We start from the raw sequence: 17,266 nt of genomic DNA, 5'->3' as shown, positions 1-17,266 counted from the left end.
TTATTCAGCCCCTTTACTTTCAGTGCAGCAAACTCTCTCCAGTCGAGATCGGCGTGGAAGAATTTGACTGGCCTGCACAGAGCCATGAATTGGATCGCTGACTGCGAGCAGGCCTAATCGCCCAACATCACTGATGCTTTTGTGGCTGAATGGAAGAAAGTCCCCGCAGCAATGTTCCAACATCTAGTGGAAAGCCTTCCCAGAAGAGTGGAGGCTGTTATAGCAGCAATGTTCCAACATCTAGTGGAAAGCCTTCCCAGAAGAGTGGAGGCTGTTATAGCAGCAATGTTCCAACATCTAGTGGAAAGCCTTCCCAGAAGAGTGGAGGCTGTTATAGCAGCAATGTTCCAACATCTAGTGGAAAGCCTTCCTAGAAGAGTGGAGGCTGTTATAGCAGCAATGTTCCAACATCTAGTGGAAAGCCTTCCCAGAAGAGTGGAGGCTGTTATAGCAGCAATGTTCCAACATCTAGTGGAAAGCCTTCCCAGAAGAGTGGAGGCTGTTATAGCAGCAATGTTCCAACATCTAGTGGAAAGCCTTCCTAGAAGAGTGGAGGCTGTTATAGCAGCAATGTTCCAACATCTAGTGGAAAGCCTTCCCAGAAGAGTGGAGGCTGTTATAGCAGCAATGTTCCAACATCTAGTGGAAAGCCTTCCTAGAAGAGTGGAGGCTGTTATAGCAGCAAAGGGGGGACCAAGTCCATATTAATGCCCATGATTTTGGAATGTTCCATAGTCACAAAAATATTATTTGTGAAAAATGTTTGCATCCCTGTTAGTGAGCATTTCTCCTTTGCCAAGATAATCCATCCACCTGACAGATGTGGCATATCAAGAATCTGATTTAACTGACAGGCCACCCCCAGGCTGTGAGGGTAGGCAACAATACATCCGCCACGCTGACCATCAACACGGGGGGGGGGGGGGGGGGGGCCTCAGGGGTGTGTGTTTAGTCCCCAGTTGTACTCCCCGTTCACCCTCTACTGCGTGGCCAAGCACAACTCCAACACCATCATTAAGTGTGCTGAAAACACGGCGGTGGTAGGACTGATCACCGACGAAGACGAGGCAGCCTAAAGGGAGGAGGTCAGAGACCTGGCAGTGCGATGCCAATACAACAACCTCTTCCTCAACGTCAGCAAGGCAAAGGAGCTGATCGTGGACTACAGGAAACGGGAGGGGCTAGCACGCCCCCATCCACATCGACGGGACTGTACTGGAGCGGGTCGAGAGTTTCAAGTTCCTCGGTGTCCACATCACTAAGTAATTAACATGGTCCCCACACACCCACACAACTGTGAAGAGGGCACGACAGCGCCTCTTCTCCCTCAGGAGGCTGAAAAGATTTGGCATAGACCCTCAGATCCTTATAAAGTTCTACAGCTGCACCATTGAGAGCATCTTGACTGGCTGCATCAGCGCTTGGTACGGCAACTGCAAGGCACCTGACCACAAGGCGCTAAAGAGGGTAGTAGGTACCTACCTAACCTCCCCCTCTCTCCCTATAATCCCCCCCATCTCCCCCTAACCTCCCACTCTCTCCCTCTAACCTCTCCCTCTCTCCCCCTAACCTCACCGTCTCTCCCTCTAATTCCCCCTCTCTCCCCCTAACCTCTCCCTCTAACCTCCCCCTCTCTCCCTACAAGCCCCCCCATCTCCCCCTAACCTCCCACTCTCTTCCTCTAACCTCCACCTCTCTCCCTCTAACCTCCCCCTCCCTCTAACCTCCCCCTCTCTCCCTCTAACCCCGCTCTCTCCCTATAACCTCCCCGTTTCGCACTATAAACTCCCTCTCACTCCCTCTAACCTCCCCCTCTCTCCCTCCCCTCTCTCCCTCTAACCCCCCTCTCTCTCCCTCTAACCTCCCCCTCTCTCCCTATAACCTCCCCCTCTCTCCCTCTCTCCTCCGCCTCTCTCCCTCTAACCCCCCTCTCTCTCCCTCTAACCTCCCCCTTTCTCCCTCTAACCTCCCCCTCTCTCCCTCTCTCCTCCCCCTCTCTCCCCCTAACCTCGTTGTCTCTCCCTCTAACCCCCCTCTCTACTCCCTCTAACCTCCCCCTCTCCCTCTAACCTCCACCTCTCTCCCCTCTAACCTCCCCCTCCCTCTAACCTCCCCCTCTCTCCCTCTAACCCCCCTCTCTCCCTATAACCTCCCCTTTTCTCCCTATAAACTCTGCCTCACTCCCTCTAACCTCCCCCTCTCTCCCTCAACCTCCCTCTCTCTCCCTCTAACCTCCCCCTCTCTCCCTCTAACCTCCCCCTCTCTCCCTCTCTCCCGCCCTTCCCCTCTCTCCCCCTAACCTCGTTGTCTCTCCCTCTAACCCCCCTCTTCCCTCCAATCTCCCCCTCTATCCCTCTAACCTCCCCCTCTTCCTCTCAACCTCCCCCTCTCTCCCCCTAACCTCGTTGTCTCTCCGTCTAACCTCCCCTCTCTCCCTCTAATCTCCCCCTCTCTTGCCCCCTAACCTCCCTCTCTCTCCTCCCCCTCTCTCCCTCTAACCTCCCCCTCTCTCCCTCTAACCTCCCTCTCTGTCCCTCTCACCTCCCCCTCTCTCCCTCTAACCTCCCTCTCTTTCCCTCTAACCTCCCTCTCTCTCCCTCTAACCTCCCCCTCTTTCCCTCTAACCTCCCCTTCTCTTGCTCTTACCTTCCCCTCTTTCCCTTTAACCTCCCCTTCTCTTGCTCTTACCTCCCTCCCTCTCTCCCCTCCAAGCTCCCCTCCTCTTCCCCTCTCCACCCTCCTCCCCCTCAACCTCCCCCTCTCTCCCTCTAACCTCCCCCTCTTTCCCTCTAACCTCCCCTTCTCTTGCTCTTACCTCCCTCTCTTTCCCTCTAACCTCCCTCTCTCCCTCTAACCTCCCCCTCTTTCCCTCTAACCTCCCCTTCTCTTGCTCTTACCTTCCCCTCTTTCCCTCTAACCTCCCCTTCTCTTGCTCTTACCTCCCTCCCTCTCCCTCTAACCTCCCTCTCTCTCCCTCTAACCTCCCTCTCTCTCCCTCTAACCTCTCCCTCTCTCCCCCTAACCTCACCGTCTCTCCCTCTAATTCCCCCTCTCTCCCTCTAACCTCTCCCTCTCTCCCTCTAACCTCCCCCTCTCTCTCCCTATAAGCCCCCCCATCTCCCCCTACACCCTCCCCAACTCTTCCTCTAACCTCCACCTCTCTCCCTCTAACCTCCCCCTCCCTCTAACCTCCCCCTCTCTCCCTCAACCCCGCTCTCTCCCTATAACCTCCCCGTTTCTCCCTATAAACTCCCTCTCACTCCCTCTAACCTCCCCCTCTCTCCCTCCCCTCTCTCCCTCTAACCCCCCTCTCTCCCTCTAACCTCCCCCTCTCTCCCTATAACCTCCCCCTCTCTCCCTCTCTCCTCCGCCTCTCTCCCTCTAACCCCCCTCTCTCTCCCTCTCAACCTCCCCCTTTCTCCCTTGACCCTCCCCCTCTCTCCCTCTCTCCTCCCCCTCTCTCCCCCTTAACCTCGTTGTCTCTCCCTCTAACCCCCCTCTCTCCCTCTAACCTCCCCCTCTCCCTCTAACCTCCACCTCTCTCCCTCTAACCTCCCCCTCCCTCTAACCTCCCCCTCTCTCCCTCTAACCCCCCTCTCTCCCTATAACCTCCCCTTTTCTCCCTATAAACTCTGCCTCACTCCCTCTAACCTCCCCCTCTCTCCCTCTAACCTCCCTCTCTCTCCCTCTAACCTCCCCCTCTCTCCCTCTAACCTCCCCCTCTCTCCCTCTCTCCTCCCCCTCTCTCCCCCTAACCTCGTTGTCTATCCCTCTAACCTCCCCCTCTCTCCCTCTAACCTCCCCCTCTCTCCCCTAACCTCGTTGTCTCTCCGTCTAACCTCCCCTCTCTCCTCTAATCTCCCCCTCTCTCCCTCTAACCTCCCCCTCTCTCCTCCCCCTCTCTCTCCCTCTAACCTCCCCCTCTCTCCCTCTAACCTCCCTCTCTCTCTCTAACCTCCCCCTCTCTCCCTCTAACCTCCCTCTCTTTCCCTCTAACCTCCCTCTCTCTCCCTCTAACCTCCCCCTCTTTCCCTCTAACCTCCCCTTCTCTTGCTCTTACCTCCCTCCTCCCTCTCCCTCTAACCTCCCTCTCTCTCCCTCTAACCTCCCTCTCTCTCCCTCTAACCTCCCCCTCTCTCCCTCTAACCTCCCCCTCTTTCCCTCTCTACAATCGCTCCCCTTCTCTTGCTCTTACCTCCCCTTCTTTCCCTCTAACCTCCCCCTCTCTCCCTCTAACCTCCCCCTCTTCCCTCCCTCCTCCCCCTCTCTCCCCCTAACCTCGTTGTCTCTCCCTCTAACCCCCCTCTCTCCCTCTAATCTCCCCCTCTCTCCCTCTAACCTCCCCCTCTCTCCCTCTAACCTCCCCCTCTCTCCCCCTAACCTTGTTGCTTCCGTCTAACCTCCCCTCTCTCCATCTAATCTCCCCCTCTCTCCCTCTTAACCTCCCCCTCTCTCCCTCTAACCTCCCCCTCTCTCCTCCCCCTCTCTCCATTTAACCTCCCCCTCTCTCCCTCTAACCTCCCTCTCTCTCCCTCTAACCTCCCCCTCTCTCCCTCTAACCTCCCTCTCTTTCCCTCTAACCTCCCTCTCTCTCCCTCTAACCTCCCCCTCTTTCCCTCTCAACCTCCCCTTCTCTTGCTCTTACCTCCCCCTCTTTCCCTCTAACCTCCCCTTCTCTTGCTCTCTACCTCCCTCCCTCTCCCTCTAACCTCCCTCTCTCTCCCCTCTAACTTCCCTCTCTCTCCCTCTAACCTCCCCCTCTCTCCCTCTAACCTCCCCCTCTTTCCCTCTAACCTCCCCTTCTCTTGCTCTTACCTCCCCCTCTTTCCCTCTAACCTCCCCTTCTCTTACTCTTACCTCCCCCTCTCTCCCTCTAACCTCCCCTTCTCTTGCTCTACTCCCCCACTCTCCCTCTAACCTCCCCTTCTCTCCCTCTAACCTCCCCCTATCTCCCTCTAACCTCCCCCTCTTTCCCTCTAACCTCCCCTTCTCTTGCTCTTACCTCCCCCTCTTTCCCTCTAACCTCCCCTTCTCTTGCCTCTTACCTCCCTCACTCTCCCTCTAACCTCCCCTTCTCTCCCTCTAACCTCCCCCTATCTCCCTCTAACCTCCCCTTCTCTTGCTCTTACCTCCCCCTCTTTCCCTCTAACCTCCCCTTCTCTTGCTCTCTACCTCCCTCTCTCTCCCTCTAACCTCCCCCTCTTTCCCTCTAACCTCCCCTTCTCTTGCTCTTACCTCCCCCTCTTTCCCTCTAACCTCCCCTTCTCTTGCTCTTACCTCCCTCTCCCTCTAACCTCCCTCTCTCTCCCTCTTAACCTCCCTCTCTCTCCCTCTAACCTCCCCCTCTCTCCCCTCTAACCTCCCCCTCTTTCCCTCTAACCTTTCCTTCTCTTGCTCTTACCTCCCCCTCTTTCCCTCTAACCTCCCCTTCTCTTACTCTTACCTCCCCCTCTTTCCCTCTAACCTCCCCTTCTCTTGCTCTTACCTCCCTCCCTCTCCCTCTAACCTCCCTCTCTCTCCCTCTAACCTCCCTCTCTCTCCCTCTAACCTCCCCCTCTCTCCCTCTAACCTCCCCTCTCTTTCCCTCTAACCTCCCTTCTCTTGCTCTTACCTCCCCTCTTTCCCTCTAACCTCCCCTTCTCTTACTCTTACCTCCCCCTATCTCCCTCTAACCTCCCCTTCTCTTGCTCTTACCTCCCCCTCTTTCCCTCTAACCTCCCCCTTCTCTTGCTCTTACCTCCCTCCCTCTCCCTCTAACCTCCCTCTCTCTCCCTCTAACCTCCCTCTCTCTCCCTCTAACCTCCCCCTCTTTCCCTCTAACCTCCCCTTCTCTTGCTCTTACCTCCCCCTCTTTCCCTCTAACCTCCCCTTCTCTTACTCTTACCTCCCCCTATCTCCCTCTAACCTCCCCTTCTCTTGCTCTTACCTCCCCCTCTTTCCCTCTAACCTCCCCTTCTCTTACTCTTACCTCCCCCTATCTCCCTCTAACCTCCCCTTCTCTCCCTCTAACCTCCCCCTATCTCCCTCTAACCTCCCCTTCTCTTGCTCTTACCTCCCCCTCTTTCCCTCTAACCTCCCCCTTCTCTTGCTCTTACCTCCCTCTCTCAATCACTAACTCGGGCACAGAAAGCAGACAGTAGAGTGAGAATGGTAAAGTGCCCAAAGAGAGAGATGTCAGAAAGGAGATGGAGAATGGTTCTCTTTTCATCCAGGAATGGAGCACTTTCAGGGTGTCTGAAAGAGATTTGGGACTGGGCAAAGGACCACCCCACCACACCCCATAAACCCCTGGCCTCTTCACATGTTCTACCGGTCTGGGTGGGATATATACTTAACAATGTTCAATATGAACAGAAACACAACTTTAACACACACAGTATACAGTGGGGCAAAAAGGGAAAACACTTATTTTCCACCATCATTTGCAAATAAATTCATAAAAAATAATCCAATGTGATTTTCTGGATTTTTTTTCTCATTTTGTCTGTCATAGTTGAAGTGTACCTATGATGAAAATTACCGGCCTCTCTCATCTTTTTAAGTGGGAGAACTTGCACAATAGGTGGCTGACTAAATACTTTTTTGCCCCACTGTATTTCTATACATCAAAACATCCAACTGAGTCGCGAACAGAGTTGCTAACTTATTTAGTAAGACTAACTTATTTAGTAAGACTAACTTATTTAGTAAGACTAACTTATTTAGTAAGACTAACTTGTTTAGTAAGACTAATTTATTTAGTAAGACTAACTTATTTAGTAAGACTAACTTATTTAGTAAGACTAACTTATTTAGTAAGACTAACTTGTTTAGTAAGACTAACTTATTTAGTAAGACTAACTTATTTAGTAAGACTAACTTGTTTAGTAAGACTAACTTGTTTAGTAAGACTAACTTATTTAGTAAGACTAACTTGTTTAGTAAGACTAACTTATTTAGTAATACTAACTTATTTAGTAATACTAACTTGTTTAGTAAGACTAACTTATTTAGTAAGACTAACTTGTTTAGTAAGACTAACTTATTTAGTAAGACTAACTTGTTTAGTAAGACTAACTTGTTTAGTAAGACTAACTTGTTTAGTAAGACTAACTTATTTAGTAAGACTAACTTGTTTAGTAAGACTAACTTGTTTAGTAAGACTAACTTATTTAGTAAGACTAACTTGTTTAGTAAGACTAACTTATTTAGTAAGACTAACTTATTTAGTAAGACTAACTTATTTAGTAAGACTAACTTGTTTAGTAAGACTAACTTGTTTAGTAAGACTAACTTATTTAGTAAGACTAACTTATTTAGTAAGACTAACTTATTAGTAAGACTAACTTGTTGAGTGGAATTTTGCTTAGTGAAATACAATCCAAGTCAAGCATAACAGGTCCATTGATCTCAACCATTGGATTTAGCATTATTTTCTAAAGCTTGATTTAAAGACTGATTCTTAGAAACCTTTTATTATGGAGGACACCGGTTCTCTGGAGTCAGTTGTACAATGTACTGCTAATTCTGTAACAGGGAGGTCAATTGGAGATGATTCATTACAATGAAAGTATGTTGACCGAGCCCAGATGTCTTATCGTTACAGAGAAAGTTCAATAGAGAGCCTCCCGAGTGGCTGCAACCGGGAGGCCCATGAGGTGGCGCACAACTGGCCCAGCTTTGTCAGAGGTTAGGGGAGAGTTTGGCGAGCCGGGATATCCTTGTCCCATCGAGCTCTAGTGACTCCTTGTGGCGGGCTGGGTGCATGCACGCTGACTACGGTCGCCAGCTTTACAGTGTTTCCTCTGACACATTGGTGCCAGCTTCTGGGTTAAGAGAGCAGTGTGTCAAGAAGCAGTGTGGCTTGGCTGGGTCGTGTTTCGGAGGACGCATGGCCCTCGACCTTCGCCTCTCCCGAGTCCGTACGGGAGTTGCAGCGATGGGACAAGACTGTAACTACCTCTTAGATATCACGAAAAAAAGGGTTAAAAGTACACACATTTTTTAAAGAAACTTCAATAGATGCATAGTCAGGCATAAGTAGTTATGAATACTCCTGAGACTGTCAACTAGGAGTTCAACTGAATACGTCCAGTAAGTCAAGTCCTGAGACTGTCAGATTGCTTAGAGTTGTGTCTGATGATGTCATAATGCTGGAGAAAACCCAACCCTGCTTGCCTGTTTGATTGTATGGTACCAACTCCCTCCATCCATCTCTGCAAAGAAGTTGAGCTTCGACTGTTCCAATGAACCAAACTATTGTTCACTGCTAAACAAGGCGAGAAGATGGTTCTGATATGCCCCAAAATCAAGACGTCATTACCGTGACAGAGTATAGCTCATGGGACAGCTGTGTCACACCCTTTTTCCCATAACCCACACATACAGTACACATGCAGTCACTCTCGATTGTTACCAGAAGTGAGATGGCGTCAGGGTTATGGGACAGAATGTGTAGAGCGGAGAATTGTGACTCGAGGAAACAGGCAGTGGAAAAGGAAGAGGTGATGTCAAGGATCGACTGGGTTTCCTGTTCGGCATTGTTATCCGTCCCCCTGGCTCACACACAAAGGGGAGGAGAGGGGGAGAGAAAAAGAGGGAAGAAGAGATGGATTAAAGAACACTTGAGTGAGATGGATAGATCTAGATACAGGAAAGACACCGTGTGTTAAAAGTAGATACAGAAAGATAAAAGAGAAGAGGAAAGGAGGTGATGTAGACTGCAGAGAGAATCAGCTTCTCAGATCTGGGGCAGATACGTTCACACAGCCCTCATTTCCTTTTCCTCCAATTATTTCAACATCATCCTCCCGGTCCGGCTCCAGGAATTAGTAGAGTAGAAAGAAGGGGTGTGGCGACCCTGCCGTGATGTAACACTGTATGGCTCTAAGCCTCTCTCCACCCAACCCCATCTCCCCACCCTCTTGTGTTAAAGTCCCTACCTCAACATTTCACCATTAACTTCATGATGTCCTCCAGTCATTTAAAAAACAAAATTGACTGTTGAAAAGCGATATTCCAAGTATAATTACAGTAAAGTACACACACTAAAGGGTCAAAATATATATGTTTTACGCAAAATAGTGTTTTTTAGACACAACTGCGGAGTAGGGCAGTCAAGGAGTTGGTCTGATTGTCAAATGTGATGTCATCAGTCTCCCCCTTGCTTGAGGAACAATAGAGTAGCAATAGAGAACAAAAGAGGAACACCCCCCCCCTACTTGTGCCATGTCTTGTCTGACCTGTACCACCTATTGAGATGTACCTTTGTTAAGTAAACCAGGTGTTACATGATGTGAAAAGGAGACTGGAGGAGGAATTTAAGACCTGCTTGTTTATTTATTATTTAACCTTTATTTAACTAGGCAAGTCGGTTAATAACAAGTTTATATTTATAATGATGGCCTTTCCAAAAGGCCTCCTGTGGGGACAGGGGCCGGGATTAAAAATAAAACATGTCATTAAAATATAGGACAAAACACACAAGAGAGACACCACATGGGTTGTCACTGGTATCAGCCCTGGTGGAGCCAAAATATCTATGTTCTGGTGATCTACGGCTCAGCAATTACATGCCATTGCTTCAACAGTAGTTATATAACTAGTATTTCATGTGATTTGTTGTAGCAATGCTATGAACATTTCATAGGCTTATTGTAATGATATGGTCATTATATTGACGCTTTTGCCCAGTAAACACAACACATATCGTCATTCTGAGGAGGGCTAAACCCACAGGCTTCGTGTTTTCATCTTCCTACTCCAAACAACTCAGTCATCTAGACAACATAATAAAATGGCTATGCTATGGAATGTCATTGAATGGATTCTTTATTCTACACTATATTACACTAAACTCTATCCAATTCATCTATGCGTGATTGTGTGAGTGGTTGAGTATGTATGGAAGTCGAGGAATGTGATGGTGATGGTGACTCACACAAAGAGCGGAAGTACCGGTCCGTACCGGGGGAAAGGAAAGAGGTAGAGGACGAGCCGCCCCACCCGAGGTATTCTTCTCATCATCACACATAGTAACATTCCTCTCTCCCTGACTCACTGTCCACTCAGCATATTAACACCACTATCATACCGTAGTAATACAGTACAGCAGGGTGTTGACAGACATACACACTTTCTACTTAGTCACTGTAATAACTGAGGGCCACAGTGGTGTGTCATCACAGCCACATTCGTGGTGAATGAATGTTGGCACCACCGATTTAATAACCGTGGGTATAGCTGTGTGTAAACTCTAGTTACTCAATGGTAACCTCATTCATTGAGAGACTCCTCTTTAACTACATTAGCAAGTATGTTTATGATTGTGTAAAAAAAATGACACAATGACTTTTATATAACATCTATTCAGGACACGTTTGCTCTTGTACTTCAGTTAAAGTACTATAAGAAAATTGTTACAGTAGTCAGGCTTCAGGCTATTTTCACTGAGAAAGGCAATCCCTGTACCTCTCCGAAATAGAGAAAGATCTGTGATAGGGTCAGTGTCCCCCTCCTCCCTGCGGCGTTCCTCTCATCTCGGATGGGAACCATTTCTCTCCTTCATTTAATTTCTTTCTCAAGTGAATGACTAACAGGAAGTGTTGAACGATGCGAAAAAAAATCTGAATTGAGTTGGACTTTTTCACTGTCTTCTACTTGACCCTGTGTGTACTGGCACCGCAACAACTTTTCTGTTCCTCTGATACGTCTGAGGTCGGGTCTGTGGATGTAGTGTTTGGATTTACTGCTCTTAACCATCTTATTTGTAGCATTAGAAAAGGGTGGGGCCTCTGATTTTGAGTTCAAAGTATACACTCACTAATAAATCACACAGCAATACTTGATTTAATGTTGATTGTTAGATTTTATATTTAATATTGATTGTTTTATTGTTAGTTTCTGGCTAATTATTGCTTATGAAGGGTGTGTGTGTGTGTGTGTGTGTGTGTGTGTGTGTGTGTGTGTGTGTGTGTGTGTGTGTGTGTGTGTGTGTGTGTGTGTGTGTGTGTGTGTGTGTGTGTGTGTGTGTTCGATCCAGACACTACTTGATTAGAGACGTTAACTCCCATTTGGGAACATTCCACATGGAATTCACACATTTCGCCAGGTCAATGTAGAGGTTTGAGGAATCTGATATGCGGTATTTACCTGAAGAATTAGCAGCATTCCTCAAAGTGTCCACACAAACCCACAGACAAAAGCTGAATTAGATGGTCTACTCTGCGTTGCCTATTTGCCTTTAATGAGAATGGGCCATTAACATTCATAGGGACAGGCAGCAACTTGTGGTCCACCTCCCGAATGATTTAGTTCCTCTAAACAAACTGGCTGAAACAACCTCAAATGGACTGCATTCATGGTCATTGTTTGGAAGTGTGTGGATCAGTAATGACGTATATTTGTGGTGCTGGTGTCTTTAAGTTGTTGTTAAGGCTCATTGACTCCATACGACTTACTTCCATTGCTAATATAGTAACCTGCTTTCGCAAGGAACTCCAAAGAGTTTGAGGCCTCTGAACTGCCTTAGCGGCATGACTCTGTCAACATTCCTTCATGACTGGTGACATAGATATTGAGCAGTGAGATGTCGACTCTCCAGAGGAAGGGAGGGAGTGAAAAGAGAGGGGCCTCAGACGCATTTCCATTTGCTTTTCTAAAGTCTGGGGGACTGTGTATTAAGGGTGCAAGGGGAGAGACTGAATGGGGAAGAAAGGGGTGAGGGGTGTTGTAGAAAGACCCCCTCCCCAAAAGATCTGTCTTTAATAAGGCATTACCCAGAGCTACACTCCCCTATACCCCTCTCCCCTTACACTCCTTACCTAAGCAGGACTTCCAGGCTGCATGGGGTCTTAACACACACAATGAGGTGGGGAGGAGGGGGGTGTAACGGGGGAGAGAAGAGAGGTTGGGGGGGGGGACGCTTCCCTGAAAGATCACATGACAAGCACTGTCATTCTGGATGGGCGCTGAAGGGAGACAGGGGAGGAGAGAGGAGGAAAAGGCTAAATCATTCAGAACAGCTGAAGAAAAGAGAGCAAGGGGGAGGAAGGGGAGATGGGGGTGGTCCTTACATGACATGTGTGTCGGTCAGGAGCATCTGTTGAAATGTGTGTGTAGCTCTAGCTTCTACCTTCAGACTAACAGAGACGCTCTAGAGAAGAGAGACTGCTCCTGCCCCCAGACTTAGGAGGGAACCGTGTTAGAAACTTAAACCCCACAGACTTTACTGTGCGTGAGAGAAAGAAAGAGAGATAAACGTCAACGTTTTTTTTTACAACCGCAGTTCTTAAAGAGTATTTTTTATTTACTATTTTTGTAAAAATAATTATAAAAGAAGTTTTACAAATGCTTGGAACGATAACTCTCACAGGTAAGATTAAACATATTTCCTGTTCAGTTATGATCTCACTGTGTCAAATGTCATTGAGAAGTTGAGCATAATGTTGTTTAACTTACTTTAATTTGATGTAACGTGAACTTTCATCCCAATTGACAGATATGATGATGACTGAGTAACTTTAATTATCTTTTTAGTTTCTATTAGGGAGACTCCATGCTCTTTAAGTAGTGGTATAACGTTTTACAATCCCTTCCAGATAGTTATTTAGTAATGTAATTAGCATAACATGAAGGGGTTAAACCCTAGTTTCTCCTTAGGCGACCAAGTGTAGCCAGGGGCATTGCTGTCTTGAGGGTGTGGTTGGTATTGTGGGTTGAGGCTGTCCTCGCCTGGTCTCTTTAACTAACTACATGGTCCCAGACTTTGATTTCAACTCTTATGTTTTGGATTAAAAAAAAGCACCATTGTTGAGTTTGTATATTTTTTTTTCCCAACATTGTGTGCTTTGGAAGTATGCAAATACTTGGTGAACCTGGCTCACTCAGATACGTTGGGTATATCCACTTATCTCTCATGACGTTAGATTGGTATCTGTTTCAGATTGGTGACTGGGCTGTGGGTAATTCTTAGAGAGCGTCTTCCCCTCTCGCTGATGTAACTCTACTACAGTTGTAGCCAAGACCAGTCATGGTATACGATACTCTAGCTCTGCCAGCCCTTCTTCCCTGAACCTCCTAATGTATACATTCCATAGATCATTACAACTGCCTAGTAGCTTCCACCATGAAACAGCAATTTCGCACTTCGACAACTGCCAGGTATAATTATTTGATTATATTTATGTTCAAATGTTTCAAAGACAGTTTTAAGCCAAGGTCTCATCTGGTTCTTAGAGTCCCAGCCCTGCACACCCTCATTCTTGGTAAGTATTTCAATTACTTTAAAATGGATCTCTTCTCCCAGTGGGGTGATACTGCTTGGCCACTGAGAATGGGTAGGGAGGGGTGGGAAGGGTAGGGGACGTATGGGATTGATTATGCAGCGAGAGAGAGAGAGAGAGAGATATTCTATAACCTTTGTAACTCAAAGTGATAGTTTAAAGGGGCTTGGTTGCTATTCTCTGCTTTATGTGTGAGAGTAGAAGTTGGCTTTCTCTGCATCAGAATAGGGAATGCCAGAAATAACCAGTGCTTATATAGTGATATGCCTGCTCTCTATTTCTAAGTGTAACTAATGGACTATATAGGATTAGTTGGGTTGTATGCTTAGGGTGTGAGCTCATATATAGTCATAAACTGTTGTCTTTAGATGGATCAGATAATAGAAGAGGCCAAATGGTTGGATAACGGTTGTTTGCTCCCCAGTGCTGATTGTGACCTCTAGCGGCTGGAGAGAAGCCCTCCGAGACAGTGGAGCCACACCTATAATAGTGGGGGAGAGAGGAGAAGAGATGGAGGAGGGGAGGGGTAGGCTGGGCCAGACTTCATGGGGGTTCTCTCTGTTTAACTGACTCTTTTTGTTCACTTTGTTTCCCACAGCAGACTACAGTAATTAGAGCAGGGATTTGCATATGTTTGTTTGGCAAAGTTTGCAAATACTGTCTGGATAGAATAGCAGGACGCCACCCAACTGACACCACCTCCCCCAAAAGCCGCCACTCCAGCATGAGTGGAGATGGAAACGCCCCCAAGCATCCCAACAACCCCCATTTACACACAAAGAGCCAGATATCTACTACAGCCACAACAGAGACTATCAAATTTCACATCTCTTTGGAGACGCTAGGGAATAATGATAGATTTACATGGAATTTAATCTGTGCATAGTCTTAACATACACACACACAGCTAGCTAAAATAATAAGTCATTTAAACTATGATAGTGTGTCAGAGATCTGTAACACCCTCTGACTGGGCCCTCAGGCATCATTCTACCCTCACCCCCTTTTCTCTCTCCTCCTCTACCCTCACCCCATTGTCTCTCTCCTCACCCGTCTACACTCACCCCCGCCTACTCCTAGCCCCGGGCCCTCACTTTCCTCTGGTACCAGTCAGAACTGACCCTCACTCATTCCACCTTTTCATGTACCCTCCCCCTTATCCCCACCCTCTGTAGTCTAATAACCCCTGACTCCTCTTTCCCCTCTTCCCTAACCAGCCGTAGGAGCGACCCTGTTAATGGTGCTATGCCTGTAAAAAGTTGGCCATAAAACAAAGATCAAACATACCTGAAGACGCCGGTACTCTGTTAAATCATCATGGTTCCTGTGTTTTATTATCGCCATAGATACACATGGCTTAGTACAGCCCCACTAAGGATTGACTCTTTTTCACAGTATAATTGTGTCTTGGACAGAAACATGTTTATTCATATGGCTGACCGATTCACTTATACACATTGGTTTAGGACTGAGATACAGCTCTAAACTGTATTTCCAAATTCTGGGATCACTTGGGCCTTACATCAGGGGTTGGGTTTGTTTGCATGTTGTTTATGGTCTTGACATTCCCTAACAATGGAATGGCATGACAATGTAACAACTGCCCTAACAATAACAGCTATGTGAGAGAGAGCTCTCCAACCCCCCCTCCCATTCCCATCTACAACCCCATTATTTAACCCTGCCCCCCCTCAACCCCCACCCCCTCAGGCTTCGGTTCGGCTGGCGCCTATCCGGAATCGGTTAGGCGAACCGAACGAGTGTGCTCGCATTCTCTTTTTAAAAGACCTTCGCTTGAAAAAAAACAAAAAAAATGACAATAGTTCTGTTTGTCCATCGTGAGACGCCTTCGCCAGAATAAATTTAAGAAAGTCATTAGTTTTGAGTTTTTTTTTCCGGGGAAATCTTAATCGCTCAAATGTACTAAGATGTTTGGTGTATTTATCAAGTAAAAAAATATGTATTGTCGTTGAACAGCAACTTTATTGAAGAATCTCTACTGTTGACAAATGACAGACGAAGGGGCGTATACTTCATTTTGTGTGTGCACGAACAGCCCAAGAAAGCCTTGCCAAAGACCAAAAAGAGAAAAATTACACAAACAATGCAGTCTTCATTTAGCTGTGTGTGATGGAATTCAGGTTAGAGGGATATCTTTGTTGGGTGGGGGATAGGCCCATAGTAACATATACCACATACAGCTGAAACCAAGTATTGGGTACAAAAATAGTATTTTTCAATGGGAAGTGGATGGCTGCTGTAGACCAGTTTATATTTACAGCATTCTAAAATAATTTAACTCCGGGTGACTCGCATAGCTCACATTCCTCACGTCAAACCCATATGTCCAAAATAGATGTTGTAAGCCTCACTCTCACAAAAGCCCCAAATGAGTAGAGTGTATATTACACAGATTTAGATTGAGTTGATGTGAAATTTGGTGAATGTTTTTTTATACTCGTGGTTATGTTGGTCAAAATTGTTTTTTTAGCCAATGAATGAAGGCAACTTTTTTCTTAGAGCAGTGATATTCCAGGAATGTCAGTCCAACATGTGAAGCTCCACCGCTGTAATGTAACAACAGGAAGTGAACAGATTAGAGAGATAAACTCTGGCCAAATGCCAGAACTGTATTTTATTCATGGACAAGACAAGAGGAGCATCATCTTCACTGCTAATGTTTCTATAGTGCACATTATACTCCAATATTACCTTTTTTTCTCACATTGTTTCATTCTCTTAGAGAAATTTATGAGCAAGACGATTAATTAGTTGGCTCCAAAAACATAGGATTATCAGATTTGTCATAGGGAAATTATTCGTATTGAAGTAAAATCTCATACTGTTGTTTTATCTGTGTATTGTGTGTGTGGAAATGTGTGTATGTGTGTGGAAATGTGTGCGTGTGCATGGTGCACATACTAGTGTGAGTGGTTTTATCTGTCAGTCAGAGGAGAGAGGGGGGGGGGCATGTTTGCCTGGTTAAACGACTGCGTTTGTCTCCCAGCCTTGGTGTGTATCTAAAAAAAATGCTGTGAATTTGTTTTGAGAGCCCTAGGGTAGGCTGAGGACCCCCAGAGAAAAGACTCCCAGCAACAGATGTGAGATTTCCCCTGCTGTAGTGGGATGCTAGAGGAAAAGAGGCCTCAGAAGTCTAAATGGCCTGTGAACTAAGCCCAACCCCAGCCCACTACCTCCACCCACTCCTGTCAAAACACAGATAGATATGGCAGAAATGTCAGGCAGTGTGTGTGTGTGTGTGTGTGTGTGTGTGTGTGTGTGTGTGTGTGTGTGTGTGTGTGTGTGTGTGTGTGTGTGTGTGTGTGTGTGTGTGTGTGTGTGAGAGAGTGTGTGTGTGTTCTGTTTCTCTCACCTGTCACTTCAACAGTTGCGTCTTCTTTCTGTCAAATAGAGAAACTAGTTCTTACAGTAGATGCATGAGAGTGGATAAGGAGGTGATAGCTATAGTTTTGGAAAAAGCAACACAGCTGGGGGGGTTTGCAATATAGATGTAGGATCTTTAAAAATAGTCATGACTAGTTAGCTTATTAGTTAGCTAATCCTGCAGCAACAGGAAATGTGAATTATGTGGATTATAATTAATGGCCATTTTTATAGGGGTTGATACATTTTTTGTGAGGGCAAATAAAGTCTTAAATGTCAAAGCGGAAATTCTCAGCAACAAAAGAGTTATGATCCTACATCTGTACACCCTTGCCTGTAAGCTTTCTTTATTTTGGGATTGGATCTTTGTCCAAGCGTTGGCAATGGAATTCATTTCATTGTTGTTGATTGGTGTCAACGATCAAACTTTATTTCTGGTCCTTGCATACTGCTTGATTAAATCCACTCGGGGTCAGCTATTGCTTTTGTGATGTGGTTTAGGTCATCTTCAGATGTTGAAGAAGCTATTTGAGTTTTTAAAAATGGTTTTCTCACATTTTCCATTTGCCCTGATACAGTCTTGTCTCTGGTCTGGCTCCCCCTATGTGCCTGTGTGAGAG

The 17,266-nt window shown here is 46.7% G+C and overlaps 1 protein-coding gene across 2 annotated transcripts in view; it reads left to right on the top strand.

The window, feature by feature from the left end:
- akap12b (A-kinase anchoring protein 12b) overlaps positions 1-17,266 on the top strand; it is a 67,174-nt gene that overhangs the window by 41,695 nt on the left and 8,213 nt on the right. The window contains exon 1 of one of the 2 annotated variants that reach the window (XM_021600763.3): positions 11,580-12,352. The exons of the other annotated variant lie outside the window; for it this stretch is intronic. Coding sequence (XP_021456438.2) covers positions 12,328-12,352 — 25 coding nt within the window. The 5' untranslated portion in view covers positions 11,580-12,327. Of the gene's footprint in view, positions 1-11,579; positions 12,353-17,266 lie in introns of those variants that run through there. 2 annotated transcript variants of the gene reach the window in all.

The sequence above is a fragment of the Oncorhynchus mykiss genome, chromosome 4 (assembly GCF_057628025.1).
Source record: "Oncorhynchus mykiss isolate SJ-2025 chromosome 4, ASM5762802v1, whole genome shotgun sequence".
Taxonomy (NCBI): domain Eukaryota; kingdom Metazoa; phylum Chordata; class Actinopteri; order Salmoniformes; family Salmonidae; genus Oncorhynchus; species Oncorhynchus mykiss.
The sequence above is the reverse complement of the archived record's forward strand: the minus strand, read 5'-3'. Positions and strand labels throughout refer to the sequence as shown.